The 15,395-nt window shown below is 42.1% G+C and overlaps 1 protein-coding gene across 1 annotated transcript in view; it reads left to right on the top strand.

Annotated features, from left to right (window-relative positions):
- The window catches only part of LOC136447075 (SRC kinase signaling inhibitor 1-like), a 93,283-nt gene that overhangs the window by 53,418 nt on the left and 24,470 nt on the right, over positions 1 to 15,395 (top strand). The window contains exons 4-8 of the mRNA XM_066445751.1: positions 1,961 to 2,144; positions 5,719 to 5,748; positions 6,915 to 7,113; positions 13,079 to 13,276; positions 14,796 to 14,991. Coding sequence (XP_066301848.1) covers positions 1,961 to 2,144; positions 5,719 to 5,748; positions 6,915 to 7,113; positions 13,079 to 13,276; positions 14,796 to 14,991 — 807 coding nt within the window. The remainder of the gene's footprint in view (positions 1 to 1,960; positions 2,145 to 5,718; positions 5,749 to 6,914; positions 7,114 to 13,078; positions 13,277 to 14,795; positions 14,992 to 15,395) is intronic.

Consider the following 15,395-nt stretch of genomic DNA (forward strand, 5'->3'; position numbering starts at 1 on the left):
ATATCTGTGTACAGTTTTACAGAGTAAATAATCAGAATGTGATAGATTAAGGTCAAGTGCAGGAAAATCTTGTAGGCAGGCATCCTCAATTTAGTTGAAGCTTGATGCTTTTTCAAGTAGCTATTGCCAGTATTGGTGGTGAAATGTGGCTTCGCTACGGCTCACACTTTCAGCCGGGTACACTGGGTCACCCCTACTCTTTCCGATAAGTTTGTTGGATTCTTTCCGCATCTTCTGCAATATGATACTACTTGTAGTATATGGCTATATATCATTATGGGATTTTGTGGGACTTAATTCAATCAGCAACACAGTAGTATCTTCTTTTGTCAACAATATCAGGAAATTGTACTGTCAGTAACTCTCGCGTCATGTCAACTTTTAAACATGCCGAAAACAACGATTGTTACTTGTACATATTTAATTATAATTTATTCAGTAGTTTGTATTGTATAAGACGAGCTAAAGATTACAAATTTTGAGGCAATTCAATTTTTGCTGCAAGGCAAATTTGTTCTATGTTTGATCAAGAAACCAATTACTACAAAGTGTAGGAAAAGTTGTTCAGGAGGTGAGAGGTGTTAAATGAAAGGTTCCAGCTGTATCATGTTTCCCCTAGGTGTTTCCCTGACTGACAGGTGGAACTGTTGGTATGAAGGCCTGACTAACAGTTCCCACAATCTCAGGCATGGTTTAAAGGCCTGACTAACAGTTCCCACAATCTCAGGCCTGCCTTATCAGAAAATATCACTGAGGTGTTGGTTTGTGAGCATTTGGTCGGGCGTTGTTGGTAAAAATCTAAAACTCTAGTATGCTCAATCTTGATACATGGAAAAATAGAAAATTGTTTTGGTGCAGAGTGCAACATTTTTTTCTTTTTAAAGAGCTGAAGCAGTGCTTTGAACACACAATACACAATAAAGCTTCTGAATGATATTATCCAAAGAGCACATGCTGCTTTCCATATTACATGCAAGACATCTTTATTTCATTGGTTAGGGGACATGTACATTGTATGCTGTCCTTGATTTTCAAAATTCGAGCTTCGAAAATTTCTTTTCCAAAGCTCTTCCCAAAATCGAAGTGGCGAATCTTGTAGGTTTGTGTCATCTTTGCTCCTAAAAAAAACTTTAAAAAACAGCTGTCTTAAGAGTCAGACCGTTGCCAGAGCCATCTGACCATGCCGGATGCCTCACATTTTCCTGTTGACAGTTATGTGCTGTTTTGGCACGTGGCTGCAGCGGTAACGATGATGTATGCGAGTGTTGTTGAGGGGGAGGGGGGACATGTTAGGACAGTGTCAGGGACAGCAGGGCCAGCTGGTGGTGGTACATAATTCTCCCATTTTCTCAAGGTCAGGGAACTCACGTCCTTGACACTGTGTCCTGCTTTTTGTCAGGAATGTCATTGTTTGAATTCCATCATGAATTTGATCACGCCATGCAGATATTTTTCAGTAAGATGCTTTTTAAATACCATCAGCAATTTTATCACACCTTGCTTGCAATTGGTATACACATAACTGTATGAAGTATATTGTTACAGTAGCGATAAGGCTTAAAATCAAATGTTAAATACTATTTCAGATTTGATTTAATTGTTTTTTGATATTTCAGGTGTACCTTTGCAAATGTCCTACTTTTTGCATGTTCATTAATTCTTTCAATTTTATTGTCTGTTTGACTGCACAATGAATAAGAAATTCTTTATTCATTCATTCATCTCATACATTCATACGTACAGTATTATTACATATATACATGTACAGCAATAATGTCTTTCTTCCTCCCGTTTCTCAGACGAGAACCCTGTCGTCTTGACTCTTTCCCTCCATCTCTTTTGATCCTTCATAATCATAGCTACATGTACATGCATGCAGCTTACAAGTCAAGACTGCCACATTAGATTGAATCATGAGAGATACTGGATTCTAACTCCTTTTTTTCTCTCCCGTCCCCAGACGAGAACGCTGTCGTCCTCTCACGTTGCGGAGGTGATGGAGGAGGAGGACCGGGCCAGCGTGGCCTCGGAGCAGTCGGAGCCGCCCATGGGCACGGCGACCGCGGGCTTCAGCCGCGGGTCACGCCTGCGGTCCAGCCTGCCCGTGGTCCGCACGCCCATCCTCAGCAAGGAGAAGTCCAAGGGTAGGTGCTTTGTTTGTTTGTTTGTTTGTTTGTTTGTTTGTTTGTTTGTTTGTTTATTTCATTACAAGACAGCTTGATCGCCCCTTCAACTTAAAAGTTGATTTCCAAGAGGGCCCAGTAAAAACAGAAGAAGACATGAAAACAGGACAAGACAAGTTCCGTTCAGTCAGGTGAAGAGAGAAGTGGACAACATTGAGTAGAACAAATAGAATTCCTATCTGTCAGAAGGAAATAAGAATTCAAAGTATTAAGTTTTAGTGGTTCCAAGGTCAAAATCAATAAAGGACAAAACTTGAAGTAGAGTGCATGTTTGTTTGTTTTCTACAATAAATGTAGGGTAAGACTCAGCAACTGACTGAAAGATGTTGGAAAGAAGTCAAGCAGAATTTGTATTTCTGGGAAAGAAGAAAACTTGACAATGCACTTGTTTCACTACATGACTCAGTTGACATATGGTAAAGTAAGATCAGTGTTTTTTGGTATTTGTCCCTTGTTGGGGTTTTGCCTTGAAAGTTACCTGGTTTCTAAATTTTTCACCTGAGATTTTCAGTTTTTGGCAGCAAATTTCAGGTTGCAGGTAGATATCTGACTAGTCATCACTTTCCAACAGAAGTCTATTCTCTGCTTCTGTCAGAAAATGTCGCCTGCCCCACCCACAACCTTAAACACACCTTTCTAAAGCCCAGACATGTGTGTGTGTGAACACTTGTACCTGACAGGTGAGACCACACACCTGCGTTTACACCTGTCTCACCTGGGCAGGACCTGTCAGTAAGGCAGCTACTAGAGAAAATAGGAGAGAAAGTAAGGTGACTGTCAAGGTGTGGGTCAGTGGGTGGTGCGTGACAACCCAGGGGTCAGGTTCGAACATGTCCAGAAAAGGGAGTCAAACTTGCAAATCCCATATTTTCTTCAGTCTCACACTTTTTCACAGGTTTTTGTAAGGTGTTTACTTGCAGATTTTCATGGAGAGGCAACAGAATTAGATCCTCATACTTTTTACTTGCAAATATTTGGGGAGGGGTAATGGCATTTAATCTAAAAGCAATTAACCTGTAACGAAATTAAAACAATGAACCAACGGCACAAGAAATAAGAAGCAAAAGGACAAAGAACAATGACAGGGAAACATGACAACTATTAAAGGGATGATAATACAATGCTAAACTTTCTTCCAACACTAAGGTATTCACGGATCGAATTTTCGACGACCACTGTCGCCTTCTTCAGGATCAATAATGACCAATCACTGCCGAACGTAAACTCGCGAGAGTTACGGACACGTGACTCTATTGACGCATGTCACTGCGGATACGTGACGTCAGCAATTGGTCAAACGTGCCAGGAAGTTTATAACGCCCACTGTCTCTGTTGAGTGACGGCTGGAGTGCCCTGATATATATGGCCTCCTTTATACCTCTCATAAAGTAGTCCTGTTCAGTGTCCAGAATTCTGACTTTGTCCAGCGAAACGGTATGGCCCGGAGATTCAATGTGGATGTGTTGAGAGACTTCAGACGAATGCGAGCTGGGGCGTTTGTGTTCAAGGAATCTAGTTCTCAATGAGCGTTCTGTCTCACCAATGTAGAATTCTTCACAAGTCCCTTGTCTAGTGGTTCCCTGACACGGAATGTGGTACACTACACCGCACTTCTCTTCTCTTGGGGTTTTGTCCTTCGGCGCCACGAGAAGCTGTCGCAGTGTGTTCGTAGGTTTGAAGCTGGTGGAGATCCCGTGTGAAGCAAATATTCTGCGCAGGGGTTCTGAGACGGTCTTGATGTACGGAAGGGTGATGCGTCCTTTGTCCCTCTCTCTCGTCCCCGGGTTCCTGTTGTTCTGTTGAGGGGGCTTTGGTGCGGTTGCCTTGTCTATGGCCCACTTAGGGTACCCGCAGTCCTTCAGTGCCTGTTTGATGTGTTGTTTCTCTGTCTCTCTGTCGTGTGGATCCGTTATGATCGTGTCAGCTCTGTGGAGTAACGTCTTCACGACCCCAAGTTTGTGTTCAAGAGGATGGTTGGATCTGAAGTTGAGGTATTGGTCTGTGTGAGTGGGTTTCCGGTAGATGCTTAGACGTAGTGAACCGTCGTCTTGGATCGTGGTGAGAGTGTCGAGGAAGGGGAGGGTTCTGTCTTGTTCTTTCTCCGATGTGAATTTGATTTCGGGGTCCAGAGAGTTGAGATGGTCTATGAATTCCTGTGCGTGGGCTTTCTTGAGTTTGGTGTGGGTGTCGTCGACGTACCGGAACCACCAGAGGGGAGGGTGCGGAGCTGTAGATATGGCAAGTTGTTCTAGGTGTTCCATGTACAAGTTGCATACTATGGGGGACACAGGTGAACCCATAGCTGCCCCATGTATCTGTTGATAGAAGTTGCCATCGTACAGAAAGTAAGTGCAATCCAAACAGACTTTCAATAGATTAACGATCTGGGTTGGTGACAGTGTGGAACGCTGTGGTAGTGTGGAGTCCTCTTGTAGTCTTCGCAGGATGATGTCCAGGGCTTTGTTCACAGGAACGGATGTGAAAAGTGATACCACGTCAAAGGAGCAGAGTATGATCCGTGAATACCTTAGTGTTGGAAGAAAGTTTAGCATTGTATTATGATTACTACCAACACAGATGAGCTTTCATTATTATTAAAGGGATGGTCAATTGTCAGGTCCATAGAACAATAATGTGTGTATTGCACAAGTGTGAACAGTTTCAGCTTACATGTTATCTGTTAGTTTGAACACCACTGCACCAGTGTGAACAGCAACCATTGAGATGTTAAATGTTTTTGTAAAATGTGAATAACAGCAGTTTAGATTAGAATAGCTGCACCTGCAATCAGCACAATAATATGTAACTGCACCACTGTGTATAGATGTAGCTAAAAATAATGCACATAATCATCCTAATTATCCAATTTAACAAAGACACCTAGTATTAGCTGTAGAGTCACTATTTTTTAATCATGTTTTTTTATGTTTGCATCTTTGTTTTCTCATAACCCCGACTTGTTGTCAGTGCTTGACCTTTCTCAAGGCCTCAGGTTGCTATGGCTACAGGGTCATGTCATAGGTCAATGGCACTGAATGACCTGAGGTTACCCCATGACTGTCACCAAAGAGAATTTTTAGCATCTTTTGAAAATAATCAATTTTTGCGGAGTGCAAGAAGAACTGAATTAAAAACTTTTTTTTTCATTTGAATCAGTTTTTGATAATGATGAAATTGACAAAAGTGTCAAAAAGTTTTTATTTGTAAATATGTGTTTGAAAATAAAGTATCAATCTTTAGAAAGTGGCCTTTAATATTCAAGTTTTCTCATGAATCACAGAAAGCGCATTGTGACGAAATGAAAGCTCCAAAATCTAAGAGATTTTTAGAAAATATGCAAATTTACAGATGATTTTTAACAAATGCAGCTACTCTTAGTTCCAAAATCTAACAGATTAAAGAAGAAAAAAGGATTTGAACACAATCTTTCTGTATAGAAATCTTGACCAATGAAAAAAGAGCCAAGCACTGGTGACGAGTTCCTCCCTTTGTTACATCTTTGTTTTTGGTTTTTGTTTTGTTTATGTTGGAGAAGGAGGTGGTAGGAGACAGCTTGTGTCCCTGGGTGAGTAGTAGAGAAGGTGCAGGAGGTCAGAACTAATCAGGAGGACATGGGAAAGTTGCCAGAACTGAGATCATGAGTCACTCCCACACTCTCATACCTAAAGGTGTCTTCACTTATAAGGAGGAACCCTTCCCTTGACTGACTCCAGTTATGTCTTTGAGTCACTACTAGAAATTAAGTCTGGAGCATTTTTCAATTGATTTTTCCTGCCAGACATTGGCTTTGGCAATTTCAGATCATACGGTGTATGTGGGAGTCTCTGGCAACTTCTTCTGTGTATCAGTAGTGAGAAATGTCTAGTAATTCTGTAGGTAGATCTTTCACAAATCTTAAATCAAGAATAAAATTAGACAATCAATCAGTAATCTTAAACAAACTTAAAATTATGCAGTTTTTTAGTCACACAACAGACATCTTTCTTGTCTACTAATGATTGATAAAGTCTAGCTATTCAAACACAGCCATAGTTAAAAGAAGAGCCTCACTGATTATTTAGCTAGGCTTCTATCATATAAAAAGTCTGTCCACCCTGTTGGTAGTTAGCAGTTGAACATTTAGATACTGGTGCCTGTTTTTTTTTTTTTAGATTCCACTTAGAAATAAACTTTTTTTCATCAAACCTGTGAAAAGTTTCCTTCTAGCTGCATCATCTCAAACTCAAATACGACTGTAGATCTTTTCTACACCATCTCATATTTCTTCCTACTTCATTTCCTGACTTAAATGTCTTGATGATGGACATCACTAACCCCAGCCCCCCTCCCCTGTTGCAGGAATCGTGTACTGTACTGTTTGTTTGCACTCCTAACCAAAAGCAGCAATAACTCCTCTTAAACAGTACAGACTTCTTCATACTTCAGCTCCTGTCTTAAATGTCTTTAAGATGATTCCTCCTCCCCTGTTGTAGGTATCGTGCACCTTGAATGCTAAGGCTTCTGAACGTGCTGTCTTCAATGCTCAATCTGTCATTCTCTTTTTAAGAAAACAGACCTTGTCATTCTGTTATTTGAGACTGATTTTTTTGATGTCCCAGATCATCTCAAACTCAAAGATGACTGAAGAACTCCTCTTCATCATCTCACATATTTCTTCCTACTTCAGTTCCTGACTGTCTAAAACGTAAAATGATGGACATCAATAACCCCGCCCCCCCTCCCCTGTTGCAGGAATCGTGTACCTCCAAGTGAACGATGAGACGAAGCGGTCCATCATGCCTAACGAGGTGACGGGGCTGGACACGGTGCGCGCGATGTTCGTGCGAGCGTTCCCCCACAGGCTGACCATGCAGATCATGGAGCAGCCTCACGTCAAGATCTACATACGCGACAACAAGTCTGATGTGTACTACGAGTTAGAAGAGATGAAGTAAGTTTGGTGCTTTCTTTCGCTTAACTTTCGCTATGTCTGTCTGTTTGTTTGTTTGTTTGTTTGTTATGATATGTTGTGTAACAGTGTGTTGGTTGGTGTTGGCAAAATGAAGGCACGAATAGATTTCAATTGTACTGCAGCAGGACTTCCATTTTTTGTATTTCGTGTCATCAACACTTTTTTTCTTATTTTTTATACCTACATGTACATGAACCCCTGTTAGAGGCTTTGACCTATTGATACATTTCTAGACAACTATATGGCCTCCGTCGGTCAGTGTTGACCATGGTAAAATCCTGATTGAGTCCTAGACAGAGTTACAGTCTTTCGAAGGGTTTGTTTTAAGCTGTTGGTCGATAATTCTTGGACGACATGGTATATTCTTTGCTGGTAAAAACATTACCTTTTTGTTGGAGGTTAACCATCATCACAGTTTCAGCTCAAACAGTATACAAATCCGGTAAATGTGGGACCCCTGTTGGGACATGGTACAACCCAACCACTGACCCTACCCCAGTGAAAGGGTATTTTCTCAAGTCGTCTGACCCTGCGTCTTAGTGATGAGGTACACTCCCAAGACGTCTTGACTGGTCCCTCTGGTGTTCTGGATGACTTCCTTGTAAGAGTTTGTAGCATGCTTGTCCAGGCTCGCATTTTTCATGAAATCTTGCACTCTACGGGTCATTCAGGTTTCCATGGCAATGTCAAAATAAACAGTACGCAACATTAGGGCATCAAGGCAAACAACGTATCTGCCAGGGGTAGATGTGTCTGATACTCAAATGAGATTGACTTAAATAAAGCTGCTGAATCTACGTGAAAAAATGTTGTAGCTTATCTGAAGCATATTTCAAATTGTCACTTTCTATAGTTGCAGTCAACCCGTCACTAGATGTACCATAATTGAGTAAAGTTTTGCATATCTTTGAAAGATAAGTTGCCTTCCTGTTCTTGTGCCATCTTCTTTCCATCAGTTATTGTTATAGTTATTGAGATGCTTGATCTTGAAATGATTGTTAAACCAGTCAGTTAGAAATTCCTTATGTCTTACATGTCTTAAGTGTCTTTTCAAATTTCCAGTGCCGTATACATGTATGTCTGCGACAATTCAGTCACCAGTATACAGTAAGTGAGTGGTACTCAAGCTTATCATCATGGATAAGATACAACAAGAGTCCGAAGTGCATGTTTAGTTTGAACTTGAACTTGTCTCCCCCTCTCCATCAGTATTGGTGCTGATCTGTTTTCTCCATAGCTCAGATAACAGGGAAGGTAAACCCAGGGATCACTTGGCGTTGAACCAATCCTTTAACTGGAACCATTTGTTCGGAGGGCCGAACTGCGGTTTAGACATGCTGTAAACACTTACAGTGGGGGAGGGGGGCGTAACTTATACAACATGCAGATTTCACTGCGTGTTGAATTTGACATGCAGTTCTTCTAATTTATAACCACAGGGGTACTGAAAATTAATGGTTTTACCAGTTTTCTTGGTTTGCATATTGAAGGTTGGTTTATGATCATACAATGTAGCTTCTGGTCGAAAAAGAGTATCGAGAAGCTCTAATGGTTTGAGTTGTAAATTTTTATGGAATATCTAGATATGAATATTTGGCATTTGTATTATAATCTTCCAATGCAGCAAAATACAAAATGTACAATAGAAGTGTTGATTTCGGTTATGAAGAAGACACTAAGTCTTATGGTTTGAAAGTATGCTACAAAGTTGAAACTTTTCTTAACCAAAATGTCATGATCAGCTTTTGTTTTCAAATCTCAAGTTGTAGGCGGATATTTTCTTGCCCTGTATTTAATCAGTCACATAGATGACATTGAATGTGAGTAAGCTGAAGTACTGATGGAAAGTTCAGGGTTGATTTGCCACCAGATAAACCTGACTTTGACCTGAGGTGACCCCAAGTGTCTCTGTGTTCTATCAGGATGTGTCAGCTGAAGGGCCGTCTGAACACAGTTCTGTGGACTTAAACTTCACAAAATCTCAAACAAACAGCAATAAGATTTCTTACTTACTTAGATTTTTACCTCCCTTTTGAGGCAGAGGTTTGTTATGTTGGTTGTTTGTTAACTTCAATAATTTTTTTGAATTAGTAAGTATTAGCCTCAACTAGGCCGATAGATTAGGACGATGAATTAGCCTTAGGAAGAGATCCTTAAATTTCTGCCCCTAAATTTTGGCTCGCATCGTTCATCAGGTTGCATTATCTTTTTCTCAAGAAACAAGCCTTTGACAATAATTTAGTTGAAGAGGCCTGAGACATGTGCGACTGCTCCCAGAATGTCAGCGTCTTGCAGAGAAATCTCATTGTATAACTTACAAGAAAAGGCTTACAAGAAAAAATGTGTGCCCCTATCTGACTACTAGCTTTAACTGTTCATCAGTTTGCATTTTCTTTCTCTTTGACAAACAACTTTTATTTATAGACAGTAATTTAGTTGTAGAGGCCTGAGACCCGTATGACTGCTCCAAGAATGTCAGCGTCTTGCAGAGAAACCTCAGACTTCTTAGAAGCTGCAGACGAACTTGGCATCTGCAGGTGATTGTTATCTGTGGAGCCCCACCCTTCGTGTTGGCGGTTTGGCTTTTGGCTCAGAATCGGAGGTTCTAGGTTCTAATCCCCTGTAATGCCATGATGTTGTGCCCTTGGGAAAGGCACTTTACACAACTTTCTTGCTCCCCTCCAGGTGCAAAAATGGGTACCTTACTTTGGTTGGGGAGGTAAAAGGCAATGGAAGGAGAGGGATGGTCTCCGCCTTACAATACCATGCCCTAGACACAGTGGACAACAACCCTCTGCTCCTATGGCCTCAAAGTCAGGCACACAAATGTGATGACATTTCTGTATGTTGATTTTGGCTGCATGCCTGGGATAAAGGCTCCTGTTCCTTTTCACAGATGGATTCTTTAAATAGAATTATGTGAGATCTCAGTAACTGCAAGTTCATAGGTCCCTCATAGTCATTAATGAAACTACCTCAAAAGTTACGCCAAAAATATTTACTCAAGAAACTGGATAAGATTTTGAAACAGTCAAAAAAAATTTTATCCAGTTGCTTGTCAATGAGTAAATATTTTTGCCGTATCTTACTACCTGGATGTCTAACTTTCATCAACGTACAATACCTCAAAACTTTTTACAAACTGCGAAAATTTCTGAGAGAAAATTTGAATAAGCCATAATTGACACAAAATTCAAAATGAAAGTTTTCAGGTGTCTAGAGGATGTCATCACAAAATGTCAAGATAGTGAGGCCCTACTTTTGTGCAAGGAGACTGGTTTGAGTTTTCTTTAAGACTTCAGACTTGTGCCAAGACACCAGGTCAACAAAAGTGAAGATTAAGATGTCTTGAGGAAGGGTGGGGTAAGAAATGGGACGTGGGTGGGTTTCGGTGCCAACAGCCTGTCTGCCTAGTTTGGACATGGCGACAAACTGTGACACGTGCCTGTTAGTATATAAACCAAACATATCAGATAAGGCAAATTGCTTAACTGTGCATAAAATTCCAACTGGAAGTTATTTTGCTTTTCTTTTGCCTGCTTTGTAGTTTTTTTGTGACTTTTTTTCTCCTCAGGCTGTACTTCCGTGCTCTCCTCACCTTCATTTCAGCCCCCCTACATGATGCTTGATTTCAGTGTCTTTCTTTGCCACTTCCTTTGCACCATTAAATTGTAAATGATGGCTAATCTCCTATAAGATCAACCTCCTTCTCTCAGCTAGTAAATAAGGACATAAAACAGCTGCATGTAAGCCAAACAGACCTGTCTGCTTAGTTTAGGTTTGGACACCATACCCATATATTACAGGCTGGAAACTTGCAAGGCATGTACATGTTATCTTGATAGGCTGTCGATTAGATTTCAAGGCACAAGACCTTGTTGAAAACTCATGCCAAGGCCTGAACCCTCCCCCTCCCCACACACAAGGTGATGGGCCTCATGCATACTCAGCAGGTTTTTGTTTTATGTAATTCGTTATCGGACTGCCCCAGTTCACTGTTGATTCAATCTAATGCACATGCAATGCATTAGGGGCATCTCTGGTTTTCTGTAACAGTTACAGTAATACATTACAGCATGAGTGCCTAGAATTCTGCAGTTTGTTAAGAGCTAACCCCTATATATGCAGACCCCTATATTAAAGCTGAAGACTTACATCCCCCATGCAGACCCCCATACCCCATACCGACCCTCATGCTGCAGCTGAAGACTGACACCCCCCATACAGACCCCCTTGCTCCATCTGAAGACTGAAACCCCCCATACAGACCCCCATCCTACCACTGAAGACAGACAACCCCCAAACAGACCCCCATGCTGCAGCTGCATGCTGAGGACTGACACCACCTTGCAGACCCCCCCCCCCATTGCAGCTAAATACTGACACCCCCATACAGACCCCCAATCTGCATTTTAGGACTGACCCCCCCATGCAGACCCCCCTGCTGCATCTGAAGCCTGACCCTGTCTCCTGTGGGTTGGAGGGTGTTGATGCTCCACAGCCTGAAAGGTTCCACATGTTGGCACAAGGCCATGTCCAACAAACAGCAATAAAAGTGGTGTGTAAAAAACAACTTGGCGACGTCTGCACATGTCATTTTGCTTTGTGAGTTGTTTATGTTAGGCGTCGTCACAATAAAATGTCCCACATTTTTTAAGAGTGCAGCCACTACAAATCTTAACACATTGTGTTGTTTAAAAACAAAAAAAAATGTGGCGACTTGTGCACACACTTTTACTTGCCCACGGGAGTCCGAGATCGTTTGTTGTGGTTGGCGGCTTGTTGATGTTTGATACTGCCAGAAACGTCCCACATATTGGAACATGGCCACTACAAACAAAAGCAACTATAAGAGTTTACGACTGGCCGCAAAGGCCAGCTGACATTTCATCAGGCATTAGTAGAGGTCATATCAGGTCGTTGTATAACAGTTGGGCTGTAGAATAGGTTACAGGACTGGTGTATTTGCAAAAAATGCCTTGGACAATATCATGAATTTTGATCATCCTTAATGTTCGTGTTCTAATCCGAACCACAACACAACCTAGTTTGCCTTCTCTTGCTGATATTGAGATGAGTTGATTAGACCTATTTTGGACATTGAAGCACTTGACTTTGACATTGTCTTGGCTTTTTTTCTTTGCCCTGACACTTAAATGTTTTTCTTTATTGGATAACTGGGCGGGTGTGTTTATATCAGCTGTTTTAATTTGGTATTCCGGTTTATTTTGAAAAGAAGATTTGAGAGCCAAGTCCACATAAATACTTTCACCATGTCATTTGGCAGGAGGACTGTATCATCTGTCCAGGAAATTTTTATAGGCAAGGTTGAATATTATCTTGCGAGGGTAGAGTTTGTACAATGGGGGGTGTTTGTTGCTCCGTGGACAAGGCAGGCTCGCTGTATGTTTGTAGATCCGCAGATGTTTAGAATAGCCAGACAAGACTTTTGCCCTTGACTTTGGATAGTCAGAAACATTCTTAGAGGGTCTTGGAGTTGTGATAACTGGCTGGGGTTCCTCTTTCCCCCCAAGGTATAGACTGGGCAATCTTGGTTTGTCCGTCGTTCCTTCGATTCTTTCTGGTTTGTATTTGTTGTTTGCTGACATGTGTGAAACAGACATATCAGCAGAGTATACTTTTCCCAGTTTTCAATGCATGGTAGATTGTCTAACAGTGAAATTAGCCTCCGTTGCAGGCTCTGAACCGGCTTTTTGGGGTGGCTGATGGTTACGGGCTGGCTGCAAAAAGTGTATTATTTAGCCCCCCAAAAAGCCGGTTCAGAGCCTGCAACGGAGGCTACAGTGAAATATTCTTTGCTCCATTGAGGACCAAGACCTTTCCAGTTGTACCTGGGCTTCGACATAGCCTGCATATGTATTCTGTACCATGTTCTCCAAATGATAATGCGTCCATTGAGTAATACATTTATTTGTTGTTACAGGGAGGTACAGGACCGAGCCTGTCTGAAGATCCATGTGCCCGGGCTAGCAGACACCCTGCCGATGTACCACACGCCGTCCCCCAACTCCACGCTGTCGTCGACGACCGTCTCCAATGTGAGCCTGGTGATCGAGGAGGATGGATCGGACTCGGTCCGGAACGGCCCCTCCCCGCAGCCCGACATGGCCAGGCAGAGACTGTAAGTGTTCACGATTGAGATTTTACGGCTATTATAAACCATTATTACTTTCCAGGAACAGATCTATTCGTTTTTGGTGTTAAGTCTTTTTCGTAGCTAGGCTTCAAGGATTTAGTTTTGCTAAGGAATTAAGGATGTAATAATCTTCTTGGAAAGCCAGCAGTTTGAAGTTCAGTTTGCCTCTCACATTCTTCACAGATATGTTCACACAAGTCATGTTAACAACACAAATTACAAAATATCAGTTAAGGGTCCCTAACAATTATACCAGTATTTTCTTCATTTTTCTAACTTACGGTTACAAACTTACGGTTAACTGAAGGCTAATGTTTTTTAATTTCCTACAGACACAGTCCCCGGTACCAGACCGCCGTCCACAACACGTCCCACCAGACGTACCACTTTTATTTACTCACCAAGCACTGCATGGTGCACATCAGTTGATGTACAGTGTTTAATACTGTTTAACAAGTTTGCTGGATGCGGAAGGTTAATTCAATGTTGTTGTTTTCCAGACACAGTCCCCGGTACCAGATAGCCGTGCACAACACGTCCCACCAGACCTAGCAATTTTTATTTACTCAATGACATCAAGCGCTGGTGCAGATCAGTTGATGTACAGTGTTTCAATACTGTTCAACAAGTTTGCTGGATGCTGAAAGTTGATTCTGTGTTGGTGTTTTTTTTCCAGACACAGTCCCCGGTACCAGACAGCCGTCCACAACACGTCCCACCAGACCTAGCAATTTTTATTTACTCATCAAGCACTGGTGCAGATCAGTTGATGTACAGTATTTAATCATACTGTTTGACAAGTTGGCTGGATGTGGAAGGTTAAGTCTGTGTTGTTGTTTTCCAGACACAGTCCCCGGTACCAGACAGCCGTCCACAACACGTCCCACCAGACCTAGCAATTTTTATTTACTCATCAAGCACTGGTGCAGATCAGTTGATGTACAGTGTTTCAATACTGTTTAACAAGTTTGCTGGATGCAGAAGGTTAATTCTGTGTTGTTGTGTTCCAGACACAGTCCTCGATACCAGACCGCCGTCCACAACACGTCCCACCAGACCTAGCAATTTTTATTTACTCATCAAGCACTGGTGCACATCAGTTGATGTACAGTGTGTAATACTGTTTAACAAGTTTGCTGGATGTGGAAGGTTAAGTCTGTGTTGTTGTTTTCCAGACACAGACCCCGGTACCAGACAGCCGTCCACAACACGTCTCACCAGACCTAGCAATTTTTATTTACTCATCAAGCACTGGTGCACATCAGTTGATGTACAGTGTGTAATACTGTTTAACAAGTTTGCTGGATGTGGAAGGTTAAGTCTGTGTTGTTGTTTTCCAGACACAGTCCTCGGTACCAGACCGCCGTCCACAACACGTCTCACCAGACGTACCACTTTTATTTACTCATCAAGCGCTGGTGCACATCAGTTGATGTACAGTGTTTAATACTGTTTAACAAGTTTGCTGGATGTGGAAGGTTAAGTCTGTGTTGTTGTTTTCCAGACACAGTCCCCGGTACCAGACAGCCGTCCACAACACGTCCCACCAGACCTACCAGATGATCAAGCAGAGCAACGAACAGAAGATTCAGCAGCTGACCAACCACGTATCCGAGTCAGGCAGCTCGTCCGAGCACGGCACGCCGCCCAAACAGCAAAGTCCGCAGTCTACAGTACAGAGGCAGGCACACCAGTTTCAGGTAACACACCTTTAAATACACCTGTACACCTGTACACCTGAGCACAGCACGCCCAAACAGCAAAGTCCGCAGTCTACTGTACAGAGGCAGGCACATCAGTACCAGGTAACACACTATAAATACACCTGTACACACACACCTGAGCACAGCACGCCCAAACAGCAAAGTCCGCAGTCTACTGTACAGAGGCAGGCACACCAGTACCAGGTAACACACCTGTAAATACACCTGTAAACACACCTGTAAACACACACCTGAGCACAGCACGCCCAAACAGCAAAGATCCGCAGTCTACTTTACAGAGGCTGGGGCATCAGTACCAGGTAACTCACCTGTTGGCACCATTACTCACCTTTTAGCACCATTACTCACTTGTTAATTTGGTACAGATTCAAGGCTGAAAA

Source organism: Branchiostoma lanceolatum, chromosome 13 (assembly GCF_035083965.1).
Source record: "Branchiostoma lanceolatum isolate klBraLanc5 chromosome 13, klBraLanc5.hap2, whole genome shotgun sequence".
NCBI classification, from domain to species: domain Eukaryota; kingdom Metazoa; phylum Chordata; class Leptocardii; order Amphioxiformes; family Branchiostomatidae; genus Branchiostoma; species Branchiostoma lanceolatum.